The sequence below is a fragment of the Zeus faber genome, assembly GCF_960531495.2.
Source record: "Zeus faber genome assembly, chromosome: 20".
In the NCBI taxonomy this organism is placed as follows: Eukaryota; Metazoa; Chordata; class Actinopteri; order Zeiformes; family Zeidae; genus Zeus; species Zeus faber.
In genome coordinates this window covers 9,716,568-9,736,452 of record NC_137207.1, presented here as the reverse complement: position 1 = coordinate 9,736,452, position 19,885 = coordinate 9,716,568, and the positions used below count along the sequence as shown (strand labels likewise).

The 19,885-nt window shown below is 46.2% G+C and overlaps 1 protein-coding gene across 1 annotated transcript; it reads right to left on the bottom strand.

Moving 5' to 3' along the window:
* Positions 1-3,664: 3,664 nt before the first annotated feature.
* Positions 3,665-19,684, bottom strand: radil2b (Ras association and DIL domains 2b). Its single transcript, XM_080020883.1, is given in 18 exon segments — positions 3,665-4,302; positions 4,406-4,545; positions 5,287-5,510; positions 5,617-6,046; positions 6,707-6,894; positions 7,762-7,906; positions 8,356-8,526; positions 8,957-9,202; positions 13,027-13,139; positions 13,271-13,491; positions 13,608-13,645; positions 13,785-14,198; positions 14,292-14,588; positions 15,352-15,845; positions 16,552-16,784; positions 17,490-17,664; positions 17,936-18,141; positions 19,418-19,684. Coding segments are annotated over 18 exon segments (3,924 nt in total). The 5' UTR covers positions 19,513-19,684; the 3' UTR covers positions 3,665-4,208.
* Between the last annotated feature and the right edge of the window lie 201 nt (positions 19,685-19,885).

The window sequence follows — 19,885 nt, the reverse complement described above, 5'->3', positions numbered from 1 at the left end:
TATTCAGAAGAACTGCAATGCAGCATAAAATCAAAATCTAACACCTATTTACCAAAGTACTGAAAGCCATGCCAATGAACAGAAGACAGAGAATAGACAAAGTGCACAGTGTCTTACCTTCTTCCCCTCAAAAAAATAAAAATAAAAATTTGAAATTGAAAATTGCCTCGATGGGCAGGTCTCTGTGGTTTCACACGGAACAGTACTGAAGAACAGCAAGGCTCCTCTTATAAACTCCCCCCTCCTCCCTTCCACCTTCGATTCAGACAACCAATGGCAAGGAGGTATGGGAGAAAGGAAACCGAAAGTAACCTGAGCAATGCAAATGGTGTGAGTAGGTTCTGTTTTCCTTTTACATGCAATCTCTCCTCCCGGTTTAACCTTTTGGCCGACACTATACTTTCCAGAGGCTCTGGCTAATTGAAACCTACAGCCTGTCTTTGGAGGACACGACCCTTTTTTTTTTTATGTACCCAATGGTCACCAGAGCAAAAACAATGATCATTTTACAATGATAAAGTCCTGGTATTAACCACTGCCAAGTGACATCAAATAAACCGATTAGAGAATAAAGTCTGAATCAGGCAAACTCTTAAGAATGACAATCAGCATCACACGGGTGAACTGGAAAACAAGGCTGGGAAAGGGATGACGTAAGTAAAGGAGGGCAGCTGTGTGTGTGTGTGTGTGTGTGTGTGTGTGTGTGTGTGTGTGTGTGTGTGTGTGTGTGTGTGTGTGTGTGTGTGCGCATTTGAGTTTCGTTTTCCTGGCTTGCAACAGCTGAGTGACTTGGGTGTTGCCAGGGACTTACATCAGTGCCAAGTCATTGTGGAGAACATTATACAACACTGTTCCACTGCCAGCTCCAATTGTGACCCAGACAGTGTTAAAATACAGGATGTTGTTGTTTTTTCCCCCAGACAATTAAGGTGCTATTAAGATACGCAATTAAGTCAAAGTACATTTTTCTCTAATTGTAGACTCTTGAGATTCTGATTAATTTGACTTCTACTGATTAAGGTTTACTTCTTGACTCAAAGGTTTAAAGGGGACCTATTATGAAAAACTCACTTTGTGCTGATCAGCGCCTCCACCTGAGTAACTCCCCCCACGGCTGGAGCGCCACCGGACCGGCGAGCATCGAAGCTAAGAGCTAGGCAGGGGAACTGCTCTGTTGGCTGCAGAGACCAGCACAAATCTTAAAAAAAAAAAAAAAGATGAATTGATACCAACCGCCTGTGAAGAAAAGGCAGACGATGGAAATTTAAGTATTTAACAAATAATTCGGCTGTGTCTTTATAAAAAAAAAAAAAAAAAAAAAAAAAGGTGGACCGATAAGGTGAAATCAGTGAACGTTTTGAACTAATTACAACAGAACCCGGAATGAAGCTCAAATGCCAATGGCTCACAGAACCCAGGCCTTGTGCTCAAACCCCACTGGCTCACAGAACTAGGGGCCTGGCAGCTATTTTACATTTATAGCTGCACACACAGAAACAGCCCCTTTTGGAAGGGGGTGGTATAGAGGCATGTTAGAATGGCTCGAATGCATAATCTGAGTGGTATTTTCAGCAAAAAAAGAAAAACTGTCAAAAACGTGTTCTGGGCACCGCAGAGACCTATATTTACTTGTTAAAAAGGCGCACAACAGGTCCGCTGTAATAAAGAGGCTATTATGTCATTATACTACTGGAGGCCAAGGATCATGTATAAGCTATGTAGCTGTTATAAAACACACCGAAACTTACTGGACTTCAAATCAGGTTCAGTAGTCGTGATGGAATGGTGCTCCTACCCCAGCGCCCTGCCCATTTTTAATACTCATTCCACCTCTGCTTGCACAGTGGCTTCTTAAAGCGTGAAACGGGTCACTAATTATTACACTTGTTGGAAAAAAAAAAAAAAAAAGAAGAAAAAAACGAAAGATTTTACTTTCAATGATTAGTAAAAAAAAAAAAAAAAAAAGTTATGTTTATCTTGAAAAAGAATGATTATCTTGCACTTGAAACTATACTCACACTTAAAAGATTCGGCATTTTTGCACATCAATTGTCAACAGAGGTCGGCATTTGATAAATCATAATATAAATGGATTATCAAATGACTTCTGCCGCCGCTTTTCGTACTAATAATAGTCAACGCTGTACTTACTTTTTGTTCTGGACTAGGGGACAACGACTGACGCCGCCCGCGGCTTCTCACCATGGCAACAATAAACGACCCATCCGGGTATTTAAAAAAAAAAAAAAAACAACAACAAAAAAAATAAAAATAAATCCACAAAAATCTTCAATAAAAATAATAAAAAAAACTGTGCGCGCAGCTTGTAGACATTCATACAGACGTGTTAACGCAACGAGCCGACGTCGGTATCGAAAAGGCAACAACTCGGCGTTGGCGGGAGCTGCGCGGGGCGACGCGGCTCCCTCCCGATCGCCGAGCCGCGCGACTGGCGAGGTCCGATGACGTCATTTGTTTGGGTCCGGCGTCGGCGCCCGTGTGGCAAATTGGGAATGAACGTGTTGTTTGAAAGCGTATGACGTCTTATTATTTGGAGGAATCTGTTGGATATGTGGTTGATTTGTTTTGAGTGGAATATATATTATATATCAAATATAGTATATTTAATAAAAATACACAGTATCAATATTCATTTAATATATCTATATTCATATATATATATTTATAAATAAAGGTGTTATTGTCTATATGGTTAAGATGAGATCATTTATATTGTTCAGTTTATAGCTGTAATGTCACATGATGTCGCCGATTTGTATGTCCCTTGTTTAAAGATGTAGAGCGTCATCTAGGGGACAGAATTAGCATTTTCTCTCTCTCTATGTGAATGGCGTCATTCTGCACATTTTCCGGGGTACCTCCAGGCCAAAAAGTGATTGAATGAGATGGCCCAACGTCGCCACACGTTCGTGTGTCACAAGGCTTTAGACTATAAGGAACTGGAAATGTTAAATTGCTCAGTTGTAGAAGACGATCTACATGCATAAGACTGAACGAACTGGTGACCATCACGTGCGCGAAGTGCCAAAATCCCCGTTAATTATTATTGTAGGGCGATTATTTAAGTACTTATTACAAGATTACATATGGAAATGTTTGTTTGTTTATTTAAAAAAAATGGCGTTTTATTAATGAATGGCTTTTGAAATAGTTGCACTAAAGGGAATAAAGATCAAGTTGAAAACGTGAATATTTGTCTTGTGATGGAATACAATGGAATGGATTTTCTTTTCCATTTTTGCTACATCGTGAGAAATTCATCACTTGAATTGGAAAATTTGATTATAAGTAAATAAAAAAAACGAAACAATCAGATCGTTTAGTTAATTGTTTGATTAGTTCATCTTTAGTAGTTTTATTTTATTTTATTCTGTTCTCCATGCTTGATATTCTCAAATAAATTCCCAAACATTTAATATAATGCTTGTTTTGTGATCTCCTTCCCATGAGGAGTCTCCATATTTTTTTTTCCTTTCCCCCCCTTTTTTCCTCTTTTCCTCAATAACATAAAGCTCAATAATTTTTTTCTCCATATTTCTTTCCACATTAATATCAAACATAAAACAAAATATATTCAGCTAAATTTCATTGATTTAACATGCATGTCTGTGAAACAAAAAATAAAAAATGTCCAAACTGTCGGTCTGGTGTCAACTGATAACAGTCTTTACTCAAGTTTCAACCCCACTATGGCAAATTACATAAAAATCAATGAAATACAGTTTTATTACGATGGAAAATTGTGCATTGCATGGCTATTACACATTTAAAGAATTCTGGTTGACATTTACATTGTTTAAACATACACATATTTATTTGAACGATTGTTCAATACTTACTAAAATCAGATGCAATAAATTCGTCAAGCTTTAAGGGCAAAGTCATGAACAAATCTCTGAAACATGTTTGAGGCCACATCTTTTAGTTTCAACAAATAGGCCTCATCCACAGCAGCACATTGCAATGATATGCCAAATACTGATTGATACAAATGCATGTATTAAAGAAAGCAACTGAAAAGAAGACATAATAATGACTTTAAAGTAGAGAGTAATACTTCTTCTCAGGATCCTGGTCCTGACGTCCAGGTATGCATGCTAATCCTCACTGTCCAAGGGGTGTTCGCAGCAACCTTTAAGTGCACTTGTGGGTTTTCTGGTTCGCTGTGCAGAGAACATTGAACATTTTCAGCATTTTGACCACAGACTTTTCGCCATCCAGTCGGATCTGGCCACCAGCAACTGTGGTCTGTCGCCTGACGACTGGATCAGTTTCCTGCCACTGGGAAAACAGAGGAAAAAAAGCATTGTGTATTACAGTCTCATAGGCGACGTAGTGTCTCCGTGTCTTCTTCAAGTTTAGTTTAATGCGGTTGCTTCCTCACTGGTGGTAGTCCACTCCCAGTAGACTGGTCCCATTAACAGCTAGGATCCTGTCCCCTGGCACCAGCTTATCACAGCGGCTTGCAGGAGAGTCTGGGACCACCGCCCGAATGAAGATACCACCCATCCTCAGCGAAGTGTCCTGGACAAGCAGGGATATATATATATATATATATATATATATATATATATATATATATATATATATATATATATATATATATATATATATATAATCTTATCTTATATGAAATGGAAGGGTTTTGGTTGCAATGTGACATTTGACCAGCAGGTGGCAGTGGGGCACCAGTCCAAAGTTATTACTTTCCACTGCTAGATGTCAGAGATCATCATGAGACAAATGAGCCTCAGATCAAATTTGACTCACTCTCTCCAACACAGAATGTCGAAATGAGGCTGAGTGAGGTGCCTGAGGGATGAAAACCAAATTCCAATATTTTCCAGTTCTCTCTCCCTCACCTGCTCTTGCCGTTATTGGGGTTGGCGGCTTTCGTGAGTGATTTAATGAGTGTCGACAGTTTTGGTGATAAGTTCAAGGCGGCATCACAACGTGTTCGCCAAGTTCAAAGCATATCGTACAACCTCCCTTCCTGCAGATTTGGATATGTCGTTGATGAAAATGTTATTTTTTTAATTCAAGAAAGGCAGTGTGATAAGCCAATATAGAGGCAATTTGATAGAAAAAGCTGTGTCTACGGGTAAAGAGCAACGGTTCCCAATCCGCCATCATCAAGCATTTTTTTTTATGTAGTGTACATTCTTTTTAATTAGAATAATCCATTATAGCGACATCGCCTTTGTGGTTCTAAATAAACTGAGTTACACAACGAACCAACTCTGACTCCCAGTGGCTCTCTCTCACCTGCGCATCAACCAGAGCGAGACCGAGACCTCGCTCGCCCCGCTCCAGCTCCAGCATAAAAACCTCGTCCTCGTTGTCCTCTTCCATCTTCCCCGCCGCCTCCTCCTCCTCCTCCTCCTCCTCCTCCTCCTCCTTCTCTTCCTCCTCTTCTTTCAGCGCCATGATCTTCCTGGGGTGTGCGCCGCCGGACGTCAACGTGGCCAGACATTCAGACACTAAGCCGCCTGAAGAAGGAAAAACACCATCATTCCGCTCCTTCACGTTGTTCGCTCGGCACTGAGGTGTCGCACAGAGGCCCCTCTCAAGGGACCTTCGACCTTCGACCTTTACCTTCCCGGCGCAGCATCTCCACCACCGAAGCCCAGGCGGCGTCCGTGTCCTGGCGCTCCGCCTCCGGCTCGGGTGGCTCCAGGTCGCGGGGGGTGTTGGGCGGCGTGAGGAGACAGGACGGGTCCAGCACTGACCTCCGGGGCCCCGCGGCCTCGGCCTCAGCCTCCAGACTCCAGAGCTTCTGGGACAGCATTTGGAGCCCCCCGCAGGAACTGGAGAAATCATCCAGGCCGCCGCAGGCGGAGCGGGGAGCCAAGGGCGATGGGGGTGAGGCGACAGAGGCGGGAGGAGGATGGGGGCTGAGGTTCTGGACGGGAGGAGCCGGTGGTGAGACGTCCCCGGTCTGGGATGGATCCAGACTTTGCAGGCTGGCTTCGGGGAGGACGTCCATCCGTCTTAGTTTGGCTTCTGCTGGAACTGTGAGGGGACCCTTGAATGAAAACCGACAGCCAGGGATCAGCGTCAAAGGATTGTTTCCTATCAATCGAATACGACGTTTGAAATGGGGTATGGGGAGTGGGTAGGGAAGGGAGCAAAATATATAAAGGTAATTCTCAGCAATCAGGGAGAGAGGCCCAGAAGCTCGGGAGACACTAAAGCCCGTTTCACACCGTCCGTTCGCTCCCATGGAGAGTCGGATTTCTGCGTCGGATCGAGGCTTCGGGGAGCGTTCAAATTATTCAATTAATTTAGACATTAGGTTTGTTCAAAAACAGAGTTTTAAACTCCCATTCATGGAACATGATGAATGTCCAGCTGATCAAACTACCCGCCCCAGTTCAAGAAAAAAACAGGCTCTCGCATTAACCCCGACATGTTTTTGTGACGCGCAACCCAGACGCAATTCAACCGACGGCCGCTCGGGGGAGGATGCGACTGCTGGACATGGACACGCATTGGATGTGAAGCGGGCTTAAGATATGGGACAGTTTCATACGCAAAATAATGTAGAAAATGCATCTTTAAGGAAATGATCACCATTACCAGTTCATTAATAACTTTAGAACTTGATGACATAAATAACCAGTTCCTAATAACCAGATGTTACAACATTTGACAACTAACAGAAGCATTGATTTTTTTTTTTTACCTGTGATTTTGAATAAGCATCCCCACGGGACTGTGCGTGTGGCAATGAGAGACCAGAGATGAGTTCTTGGAGCCTGCCCACTTGTTTCTCCAGCGCCGTGTCCGACACCGCTCGACCCAGCTGGAGGTGGTAGCCTCCACCCGGCAACACCAGAGGGTGTTGGGTGTCGAAGCTCTCCAGGATATCATCTGAAAAATGGGCGAAAATAACTATGTCATGCCAATTTTTCAAAAAGCCCTCGAACTGAATGTGTACTACTCAAAAGATGAAATTGGGTGATATGTCTGATCAGAATCAGAATCAGAATCATCTTTATTGCCGAGTAAGTTTACACGTACAAGGAATTTGTCTTGGTGTACGGTGCATGAAACATAAATGTAAAACAATAAGTAAAATATCCAAAGTATAATAATATGTAAAATAAGGCTGGTTTTTTTTTTGTTTTGTTTTTTTTAATAAAGCTGTACAGTTTGTGCAGGAATTTTTTTTTGCGAATGTTTCATTTAAAGTGTAACAGTATGTGATACGGCAATCAGATGGAGGCTGTTGTCAATGACTTCTCATAGTTTAAAATATAATAACCTCAATGAAAATGTAATAATCAGTCATCTGAGCACAATGTTTTTGCTATACAAAAACACACAAAAAGGGTAGACTTACATCAAGATATTGACGATTGCACTGTTAAAAAATATATATGTTAAATATAAGAAATATGTGTTCTAATTGTATAGGATCAATATCACTCAATTTTAAAATGCCTCAACCACTTATCAGTGTTGGAAGCCAAAAAGCAATTGTACAAAAGTTAGTGTCGGGCCCTGATATTGTGATTGTTTTGTGTTCTGGTTGATCGACCATCACTATGGTAAATCCTTCCATATCCCCCAGACCTACCTATAAACCCTGTCCTTTTTAATAATGCATCCCTCATATTGGAATCAGGAACCATTATAGACACAATCAGAATAAGAATCAGGATCTGTAAATCCCTATACGGTTCATGTGTTCATGGCACGGACGACAGTGGATTAGTAGATGAGGGCTCCACTCACCTGTTCGGAGCGCTGCGGCCTGGTCCTGACCCGAAGGGGCCCAGACGTGAGGACAGGGAGAGGCGGGGCTGTAGCAGCTCAGCAGGTGGTGCAGCCTGGCCGCACCCAGACCAGGGTGGTCCGATCGCAGGGACGCCCACGAGCTCTGCTTTCAGACACACTCATTATGGGTTTATAACGTTTACTGTTCATTCTTTATGTTTGGATTTTTTTTTTTCTTGTTAATTGTTCGGTTTATTTCATTGTTTACTTCACAGGTTTATCCATCTTCTCTGTCCATCCATTTATCCGTCTTCTGAGTGTTTAGGTTTATGTACATTTGCCAATTTGTTCTGATTTATTTTCACATTCATTTTGTATCGTTTTTTAGTTAGGTTCTATCTATCATAAAAGATTGCATTACTGAGAGAAAATTCACAAGAAGAAAACACTTCAAATTCAAGTAGGAGATGCAATGTTGATTTTCTGTAACACAGGACTCTTCGTGGGGATTTCAAACTGTAATATGAAAAATTGTAAATATTCACTTCCATACCGACTGGTCGTCATATATTTGTTGTGTATTTTGTGTGTGTGTGAGTTGCTTCTGCCCACCTGCAGTAGGTTCCTTCTGGGTGTAGCCAGTAGACTGACAGCAGAGGAGAGCGTGTGCATGTGCTCCAGTACCACTTCTCCCAGTCCGGAACCAGAACCATGGGCCCAGTCCAGCAGCAAATCGATATTGGCGCGGATGCGGATGCCTCTGGACCACTGGTAGAATCCAACCTCTGAACCTTATTTATCGTAACATGGTATACGTAAAAATAATTCATGAAACTAATGTGCAGTATTTCATCAGAAAAGTGGCACTGACATCTCTCTGACATTTTACCCCAAATAATATTTTTTAAGGTAGTTATTGACATGGATATGAGGACTATGTGCTCTACAAGGGTATTTTATTTAAAACATTTTTTTAAGAATATAGGAAGGGCTTAGCCCTGTTAGCCCATTCATACCACTTGGCCCTGGTTTCAACACATTTATCGCACATTGCGTTTTTTCTCCATATTGTGCTGCCTTACAAGTCCACAGGTAAACATCGTCAAAAACGAAACTTTCATTTGATCATTCACTCCGACCCATATCAAATTTTCTCTTGCACTGCAACCGCAGTGTGTATGAATGAGTGGGTATATTCCCAGCACGCCGCACACACACCTCTCTCCATGAGCGTGTTGAAGAGCGAGGCGCTGATGAAGTAGAAGATGTAGCCGAGGAGCTGGGACGACATCTCCGGATGGACCTGACAGTCCAGCAGCAGCCGCCTGGTGGCGCTCAGGACCTCCAGGACCTGCGGCAGCGAGCCGCTCACGCCCGGCGCCGGAGGCCTCCGCGGCATCCGGACGCCGTCCCCGAACGGGTCGCAGTCCAGGACGCCTGGCAAGACGGGGTACAGGATCTGTGGGAAAGAACAAAAAAAAACAAAAAACGTGAGGATTGGGGTTGTGTGAACTGAGAGGAGGTGAGGCGTGCGTGTGTGTGTGTGTGTGTGTGTGTATGTGTTCATGCTTGTTTGAGTGTCTGTGTGTGTGTGTTCAAGTTCAAGTTCAAGTGTGTGCGTGCATGCGCATGTGTGTGTGTGTGTGTGGGGTGGGGTTTGGGGGGGGATTTGGTAGGATGCTGTGAGTTCAAGGCCGATTCCCTCATCCATTTCAAGTTTGAGGGGCTGGACCATTCCTGTGGGTTGCATTTGAGGTCGGAAAAGTTAACTTTGTGCGGTAGAAGCACTGATCGTTGGGCTAAACTAAAGCATGTAAAATCTCTGACCAAAACCGTTTTGGACCACCCACAATGTCTCCGGGACTGGCACAACCAGCAGCACCTCCAGTGACACACACAATCGATACAGTACAAAGACAAGAGGAAGGGGGAGAGAGAGAGAGAGAGAGAGAGAGAGAGAGAGAGAGAGAGAGAGAGAGAGAGAGAGAGAGAGAGAGAGAGAGAAAGGAGCATTTCCCCTACATTTGGGCCGAAGCTCCTTGTGCTCTTCAGAGCGAGCCTGGACAACGATAGCTTTGTTCGGTAGCTAATTGTACACAGACATCCCCCTTTCCCCTCCAAGCCCGACAAGCTACACCCAGCAACCCTTCCTCGGCTTGCGCCAGCCATAGATACACATTCCTAAAAAGCTGAATATGGCTCATGTGGGCTTGGCATGGCCCGTCTACAAGACTGCTGAGTGAGGGGTTTTTGGAGGAATCCACCCCAGCCGTATCATTTTACATTACTGTAAAAGGCCCCGCGGGGCCAACGTGAGCAGGGAGAATGGAGACACAATGCCGAAACGGACATTAAGCCCTAACCATGTCCCGCTGTTTTCTGGTCGGGAACAGAACAGAACCAGACTCATCGGGACAAGAATCCCCACTTACCCAGAGTGGGCCGCATTTAATCCCAAAACTTATTATCCCTTTGTCATAAATGTGTGTGTGTGTGTGTGTGTGTGTGTGTGTGTGTGTGTGTGTGTGTGTGTGTGTGTGCGTGCATGTGCGTGTGCATTGTACGTGCCTGGGCTCTCCGGTTTTTGCCTGTCCGCCTTGTCTATGCGTGCGTTATAGCAAGTAACGCAACATGCTCCGTCTGCGAGCGCGGATAATGGATGCGACCGCTTTCATCACAAACCGTCTTACTACGCGACTAGCCAAGTCACCGACGGTGCTGTTTGGTTTCCGTCCCACTCCCACAGTAGTTCTCTCACGCGGTTCTCTCACTCTCACGCCATACGGATGGAGATTGAAATGCTCCCGGAAAAGGAAACGCCAACCGATGCCGCTTTATCGAGCGAACCTGGACTCCTTGACTGAGACGTGAGTCTGGTGGCGCGGGTCTGGGTCGGAACAGTGGAAGGAAAAACCACCAATACTATTGAGAGCTATTGAGGAAAAAGAAAAAAAAAAAAGGAACTTTTGGAGGGTTTTTTTTTGCGCCACTCCCAAATGGAAATGTTTCCTTGCACTGAACGGACCCCGTTTGCAGACTTACTGAAGTAAACCTTGGGATATAAATCATCGGACGCCGGTAAATCTGGTTAGTTCACCGGGGAGTGGAAAAGGTGGAACGCTACCATAAATCATTACGGGCCAAGTATGTTATATTATTTTTAGGCATAGTTTGGTCCAGTCAGACTATCAGCTCGAGAGAGAGAGAGATGTGGATCAGGAACAGACTTCTGACAGTTATGATGGATGACTGCGTCACACCCACAATAACCAGCTTGGCCTCAACCCCGCCCGCCAAATCCCTGCCACCACCGCACAGAAACACACAGGCAAACCTATAATAAGCACGAGGGGGATTGAGGGAGGACGGTGTCGGGATGGCATTTCAATATTGCAGGAAACTTCCCTTATTTATCGAAAGCAGCTTAATGTAATGTAACACTGCACACTTCCATCATATCCATTGTTTTCGGGGTCGCGCATGCGTTTCATGCCACAGGACATCTGGAAGCAATCAAAATCACGCTGGCCGAGGCCAGGTAGTTCAAGGACCACCGCCTCCCGCCTGCCGGTCACCGACTTCACCGCCAGGATCTCCGGGCGCGTCACCCTGAGAGACACGACAATGAGACATCACCCCTCACGCTTCCTTCCTGCACAGGAAGGACGGTATGAACTGTCACCCGCCGCGGGGTTCACGCGAGCCCGCTCCGCATCCGAGCGTGTTTCCGGGCACGGCGCGAAAAACCTTGGCCGGCCACCAGAACCTCATGTGACAGATCGGCCGTGGCCAGTTTGCTCTCTGGTAAGCCTTGCCGGTAAAGCGTTGCTTTCCGTTGCCGTGGCAGCGTTACCTACGATTTGTTGCTGAGGGGTGTGTGGCGCGGACGCACAGAGATGTCATGGAAGCAAAGTAGCATGTGAACCCCATCTGACTTCCCCCACTTTTATGGACAAAAAGGTGGGGGTAACCTAAAAATGGACATTTGCCTGGATGCTTCCCCACAAGATTCCATATAATGGGTACTCTGTGGTCTTCAGCGCACATTGCACAGCTTGTTTTATTCCTCTTAGTAGCAGGACATTTTAATTGGTTTCTATCAAAGTAAAAATAACTATATATTTACGATATGACCTTGCTTGACATAATCATCACATCATCAACTCCATGTTTATATACTTTAATACACTTAAATCCTTTCCTTGTATATGCGTAAGTCTAACGGCCTGAGAACAATTCCTCCAATGCACTTCCTTATACACTGTAAAAAAATTTTACTTTTATCCTCCTCTGTAGAATGTAGGATGAGTAGGATAAACACAGTTGCGTAATTTCTTTAATTTTCAAGCAATAACAACCAGGTCAAAGGGAAACCCGGTTTCCCCGACGGTACAGTAGTCCGGTATCCTTTGGATCGCTTTGCTCCAGATATATCTTCAAACCAAAATGGGCATTCCTACAAGATCCAGTGTAGACTTTTCTAATACGCCGAAGGAGGTTTACCTGGCAACACTCCCAAGATCTCAAACCAAACTTCATCTTAATCGCATGACTAAACACACGCACAATGCACGCACAGAGACCCACAAGGGCCCCCGCTGTCCTGTCTCTCCCCTATCATAATGCCTCCAGTGTGGCAGCCCACTACGGCTGGCTCGCCTATTAGAAAACTGTCAAAGCTGCCTTACTGGGCTCTTTATTCTAAATATGTTTGATTATTTACCTTTTTTCTCCAGAGTATACATGTAAGCCATCGGTTCGAAGGCCCGGTGCAGCCGGTACAGGGGGACATGTGTCATGGATATGTAGCACTACAGCCCCGTCGAGGACCTCTCTAAACCCCGCGACCCTTGGCGGGGAAATGTTCACTTGCAGCTAAAGCCTCAATGTTTTTCTTCCACAACAAAACGCTGGGGTCGGAATCCAGCTTTAGCGTGGAACTCCGCACGATCATTTAGTAATATAAACAACATGTTTTATACTTTTAGCTGGAACTTTCTAAGAAGCAGCTATTCAGTTGATTTGCATTACGCACATGCTCCCCTATAAGCTGCTTCCACTGTCGGTGGCGGGGTCTGCCTTTTCCGCCGAACATGCACTGATCTCCACCCAACACGGTTCTACTTTTCCGACATTCAATACTCATTACTCAAGGCTCTGGTCATTTTACGCATGCAAATGTGTTTTAAAACAATCTCGCTGGATGGCTGTGCCCGCTCCCACGTGCTTCTAGCCACAGGGGCGCTGTGCACATCGCAGCTGGCCGCTCGGCAGACAACTCACTTTGGTGATGTAGTACACACACTGCTGGAAAGTAAGCATGATGATCTCCTCAAGGACGGCCATCGTCTCCTCGCTGGCAGAGCGGATGCAGGACAGAAAGGGCTCTAGCAGCGCTGTACGGCAGACACACACAAAAACACAGAAACATATAAATGTGAGAATCCGTGTGGACAATTTATTGACAACCTCTTGTTGTGCTTCACGGAAATGTGACGTCGAAAGAAAAAATAAATCAGTAACTAACCCAAGTTTTCCTCCTCTTTTTCGTCATTGCCTCCCCTGTATTCGTCGTCCTTCTGTCCTCGCTCCCTCTGGTTCCTCCAGTCCAGAATAAGAGGCAGTTCATGCTGGATAAAATACAGCAGCTCCAAGCTGTTGGACATCCACAGCGCCAGGGGGCGCAGGCCAGAGGTCACCTGTTCCAGTTCGAGGGGCTGCGTCTCCCCTGGTCGTGTGCCTTCACTGCTGCCCTTGGAATACACAGGAAAAAGCTTTAGAAAAAGTCTGTAAATTGCAGCGTAAAAAAAAAAAAAAAAAAAGACCTCAATCCAAACACTCTGGGGAGAATTGTGTACACTCACACATCAGGTTGAGCAGCAGCTACCCCCCTACTGTGCTCCTGAATGGAGAAATAAAACAATAAAAAAAGGTTTCAGGTTCAGCACATCATTATCAAGTGTAATCACCGACACCGCCTCCTGTGATAGTTAAACATAAACTCTGTGGATTTATCCATCTGACTTTCCCCAGCGACTCACCCAGACTGCAGTCTGAGCATGAGCCGATATGAGCAGCAGGAGCCTGCGCAAGTCTGGAGGTTGGAGATGAGCGGCCGAGTGTTGAACACACGCACACAGCAAGAAGGCGATGCTCAGCGCCGGTCCACCGTCAAGGCCGCCGTCCCCCGTGGCAACGATCTCTTTGACGATACGGTCCTCCAGCCCCGGCTCATAATTCAGTGTACGGCTGTGGCCCTCCGCGTTCCTCGGAAAGGGAGCCGCCGCCGTTCGGGGCGGTTTCGTGCCAGAATTTTCGGGGAGGGCGCAGGCTGAGATGCAAGTGTTGCAGAGTATCGGCTCTCTGGTTTTGGCTGCAGTGGTTGCGACTGTGGCGTGGGCCGACAGCCAGGGAAGGGCGGACATGTTGGGTTCTGGAGTGACGTCATTCAGTTCCTGGAAACAAAGAAATCCAGGATGAAGGAAGCACTGCCCATTGGACCACGCTGTCTTAAAATGCTATTACCTTTCTCTATTAAATCGATCTACCTTGAGCATCGTGGTTAAAGGATCCTTGAAGAGAAACAGGTAGTACTGTCCCAGACCGATGACATCCCCAGGTCTGAGCTCCACCTCTTTGCACAGCGCCTCCCCGTTCCTCGTCACCTTGGCAGCTCCGTAAGGTTGGAGAAGGGCGGGACTGCTGTTGCTATGGCGTCGTAAGCAGCAGTGTCGTGGAATGATGTCAGGGGCAAACAGAAGGACATCCACCTTTGACCCCTCGTCGCGCTCGCTGCCTCGGCCAATGACAGTGCTCTGTCCTGTTACCGGGTAGATCACAAACTCCTGAGGAGACAAGGAGAATGGAAGTGGCCATAAATTCATTATACAAACATACTGTGTGTGACTTGCTGAATCAGCGTTTTTTTTTTTTTTTAAATCCCCGCGGTAAAAAACAAGCTTATCAAGGGGTTTTGACACATCCACATCATAATACCAGTGATTGCCTGGCACAGTGCTTGAGCTGTATTATGACTGGCATTCATTCCCCTTGTGATGCCAGTCCTTTCCAAAATGGCAGAATGAACTACAGTAACTCTAAGCAAGAGGCATTTCATGTAGCAGATCGTTATTTGTTCATTCATCGCTTTTTTGTGACAAACAAAGCACAGACGCAAATTAGATCACGGTGTGTAGGAGATCTGTGTGTGTGTGTGTGTGTGTGTGTGTGTGTGTGTGTGTGTGTGTGTGTGTGTGTGTGCGTGTGTGTGCGTATGTGCTTTTGCATGGCAACTAGCCACTGGTTACCAACTGGTAATCTGTCAGGAAGCAGTGCCACGGTTCTCTCGTTCTGTTTCCTGACTGGTGTTGGACAAACACAGCTTTTCTTTTTTTTTTTTCATCATCTCTCAGTTGCTCGGAGTGATCTGTCCCTTTGTCTCTGCCCTCCTCTGTGTGATTCTTTCCATGAGCTCTGGCTTTCGGTTTTTTGGACCTCTCAAGTTATGTGTCACTGAGAACTGAGAGTGGGCGGAGGGGGGAGAGAAGGGGTTGTGGCGGTGGTGGATAGAACGTTGGGGCTTGAGAAAAGGGCGTTTGAGGGAGATACCTGCGTGAGGCTGTAGCCCTGCAGGAGGAGCAGGTAGGGACTGTCGTGGGGTGGGTGAATGGAGTACAGTGTGGTGTTATCGTCGCTGCTCTCCGTCTCCTCCCTCTCCGACTCCTCTCTCTCCCGCTCTCCTCTCCGCTGCGGCGGACAGAAGGTCTCTGTGCTGGCCCCCCGCCCGGCGTCCCCCCCGGAGGAAACGCTAAGGTTGTGAACTCGACTCTGAATGTCGTTCTGTTCCTGGCTCTCTAGCGTCGGGTCGCGTTCCACCCCGCGCCCGGGGCTCCGCGCGGGGCTCGGATTTGGCCTGCGGCAGCGGCCCTTCTCGCTCCCAGGCTTCCGGTCGGCGTCCCGCTGGGCCTCGCCGTCCGAGCTCAACAGGTCCATCTCGCTCTTGCTCCTCCAGAGGTTCTGGCCCCGACCCAGTGTCTTCTGGATGAGCGTGGAGTTTACCCGGGAACGGCTTTTCTGCAGCTTGCGAGCCTGGGCATTGATACCTGCGGTTGGTAAATAAACAAACGCGGTAGTTGGGATTGAGTGGACACTGAAGAGCAACAACTCATTAAGCATTCGTTGGTGATAGAATTAGGTGACACCCAGGGTAACGCCTTGTATTTTTCATGCAATGCATGTGTGCTGGGCATGTAAGAGTGCACGTATGGGTCTGTGTCTACACAGATAGATAGTTATTTGTGTGTGTGTGTGTGTGTGTGTGTGTGTGTGTGTGTCTGCTTTCCCTTGCATGCACGTGGTGCGGCGTGGGCGTGTGTGCACGGCACGGAGAAGCTGCGTAAAGGAAACAGACCTCAGTGGAAAGAGAGCCGGGGCGAAATGGAAAAACATGCAGTTGAACCCGAGCGCAGCAGGCATCCACAAGCTAGTGCTGATAGGAGACTATCGCAGGCTGCACCACTCGCAAAGAAAACACACAACAGGACACGTTGTCTCGTGTCACGGGCCACAGCTGTAACAACGCGGGGCCCTCGGTGGACTTGGATGCCACTGAATAAGCAGCAGCTCTGTCAGAACGAGGGGGAAGGCCTGGATTACTTGTACTGTATCGCGCTCTAGCAACACACATCCGTGGAAATGCATGATTCTGTACCATGACGTTCAGATCCCCAAATAATGAGAGCATAGAAAAAAACTGGGCTGTTGAAAGACTTGTCTTTTTTCGAAACGGGAAAGGCGGAGGCACTGTACCGGCGGTGACGGTGTCCTTTTCTTTGGACCTCTTCTCGTCCACAGAACTCCGGCGCTGGATCTCGAAGCGCCGCGCCAGGCCCTCTCTGGGTTTCCACAGCGACTGCAGGAGGAGGGGCTTCTCGTGGTCGCCGACCACGCGGAATCCCTCCGTCTTCCACTGGTTGCCCCCGAGAGAGCCGATGGCGTCGCACAGGACGTAGGACCCTGCCACCTCCTTGCTCAGGCCATACCTAGGTGACACATAAATCTTGTTTGTAAGGATCACCTCCTCTTTGCTTACTTAGCGTGCTCTTGTGCAACAGATTGATTAATGTCTCCACTGGCCATTAAAACGACAATTAATAAAGGTTGTTTTGTTCCTCTGCATCACCGCTGCAGAGTGATCCATCTATCCATCCATTCATTTCCTTCACCCGCTTTTCCAGGAAAAGGAGGGGCGAACCCAGCTGACAATTGGTGTGAGACAAGGAGACTCCTTGATGGGTCCCCGTCAGGGCCAAAATAAATTATGTGTCCAACCCAGTGCCTGATGTAGCTGCATTTCGAGCAGCTAAGACACAATTTTTACGTTTTATTTTTACTCGTCATGAAGACACAAGATGTTTGACTTACATCCTAAATAACTTAAATCGTTTTTTGATCTAGGCTAGTCGTTGACGCCCTCTGCAGCCTTGCATCTCACCCAGCACATTTCATTACGACCATAGACTTTCATATTTTTTCAACATGAAGAGGTGAAATAGATGCATTACGTGTTTTTATGATCATATTAACAAAAGATTCCTTTGCGGAAAAGACGTTTGGAGCAGTGGCGCAGGCATGTGAGTGGACATTATTAACATGATTAACTTACACACTCACCCACCCTCTCACTTACAGTACTCTTACTCTCACCGGAAACACACATGGACGAATAAAGACACGTATCGCCGTACCTCTCCAGGGCCTCTTTGACCAACTCTTTTGCGCTGGAGTGCATCGTAGCGAGGACGCTCTTGTAGTGCGCCCCTTTGCAGATCTCGCTGCCAAAGATCTTCAGGATGCCCGGAGCGGTTATCTGATTGGACAGCTCGGAGGGGTCGTCGGCCACCGCTGCGTGTCCCGGAGCGACTGGACGGTGGCATGCGACAAGCGGAGCGGTGGTTGACATTCAAAAATAAGACTTGCAGATTCTACGTTTGTGTAGTTCACCTACGATTGTAGTGTTTGATCATAGAGGAATGGAGCAGCGAAAGAGAAAGGAAGCGGTCTACTCAAGGCTTAAGTGTCAAAAAGGAATACAACAAGCTGCTTTTGATGTGTATGGGCCTTGTCATTAAACAACCAGGGAGCAGTTGTGTGTCTGGGAACCTGAGGGAGCACCAGCATGCCAGCCACTTACTGCTGCCCTTCCGGGGCTGGATCGACGGGGAGGGCCTGAAGCCCGGGGCCAGGGCCATTGGGCCGGAGCTGGAGGAAGCGGAGCCACGGAGGAAGACGCCGGACAGGCGGGCGGTGTGATGGCGAAATCGGCTCCTGCTGTTGGTTTGTCTGACTACCACGTCCACGCTCTCCGCTGACCTGATGGAGGAACCGGAGGAGCGTGACCTGAGGAAGCGACAGAGGGAGGAACTGCATGATGAGGATGAGGAGAGAGGAGCACCCTCGGAAGACCCAGGTTCAAGCTCTGCAATCACGAGAGCCACTCTAAAAGGACTGGATATTTCCAGATATAAGTAAATATGACAAAATGGACAGTGGTTGGAAGACGAAAGGTAAATGAAACGAAAGACAAAAATCAAAGCATGCAGGCAAAGCAAAACATTTTTTGGAGAGAAATGGTTGCAATGGATTTTTTCCCCCTTCAGCACTTGATAACTCATAACAATAATTATCCTAAGTTTAGATAATGCAGTGATTGGTTTGACCTAAGCTTTTTACTGTGATAAGTGTAGACAGATGACTATAATAACTAGTAATAAATGCTGGGTTAAATACATACAGAGATGTCTATCTCCCAGAGAAAGCCTGGCTCTCCTTCTGTGCTTTTGCTCTGTCAGTTCATGAATGACAAATAATGAGGTGTTGTTTGCAGCACAGCAAGCCAATAAGCTGCTTATTATTGCAATGGGTCAAAGCAAGGTTCCCAACAATTGCGCCAGTCAGTGGATATTAAGTATTTATGGTTTCATAATAATAGTGTGAATAGTTAGTAAAACGATGCATCATATCCTAATGGTACAAAAATATTGACTCTAAAATATTCAATATTCCTGCTGGTGGATAAGGCTTTAAGAGCCCTAAATGCTTGCATTAATTCTCAATGAAAAGTTACTGATGTTGTAATTATAGAAAACAATTATAATATCTCAAGAAAATACATGAATAAAAAATCTGGAAGGAAAATTAACATCTTACCCTGATTGATTTTGAAACATTCTTGTATGTGCTAAATCTTTTGCCGTTCTTTAGCTTTTTATTTTCCAAAACAAACCTTGTACACATTATTAGGGGGTATTTAAAAATAAATGCTCGGCGTGGAACAGTCATTCTCAGCCTATTTTATTGTATTTCTGTGTCTGAGAATCTGAGAAGATTCCAAATGTTAGATATAATTTAGTCCCTTCCTCCATACCTGTCTTGATTATAATTCGCGAGGTAACAGTGAAACTGTGACCAAAACAGTAATTATTGTACATTCTCTAATCGCCTGGGCACCCCCTGGAATCTCGTGAAGGGCGCCTGGGGATGCCCCCGGACCCCACACAGAGAACCACTGAAAGGAGAACGAACCACAAAATGTTTTTTTTTTTTTTAATCATTTTGTCCAGCTCCAATAAAAGAAAAGCTTTGATTCAATCTCCGGTGGGCATACAGTACTTACTGTTGAGAGCCATCGCTTGGCATCCTCCGCATCTTGACGAACGGTTTCTTCACGGGTGACGTTGGAGATGCTCTGGGTGTTTCTCCAGGACGCATCCTGATAAAATCCATATCTATGTAACAAAAAAAACCCCCAAAAAAACACTTCTCTTTAACTTGTGTTGACCATCAGAAATTACTTTTTTAGGATCCGTCGGTGCGGGGTTCCTTCGTCAGCCTTTGAGTTTGGGCAGATTTGCATTTGGAGAGGCGCGCGTTAGGAATCGTGACGCGCGCCGCTTGGCTTTTACGCACGCACGCATTCCGGAACATGCAGATGTTTAACACCCATCCAGCTGTCGACTGCTGCTGCCGCTGCTACACAGCCTCGAAGCACAACCCAGAGACCATGCGCGGTGCGGATGACTGCCCGAATTCAGACTGTTCTTCCAACACCACCGAAACAAGATATGGGGGCAAGGGTGGCTGA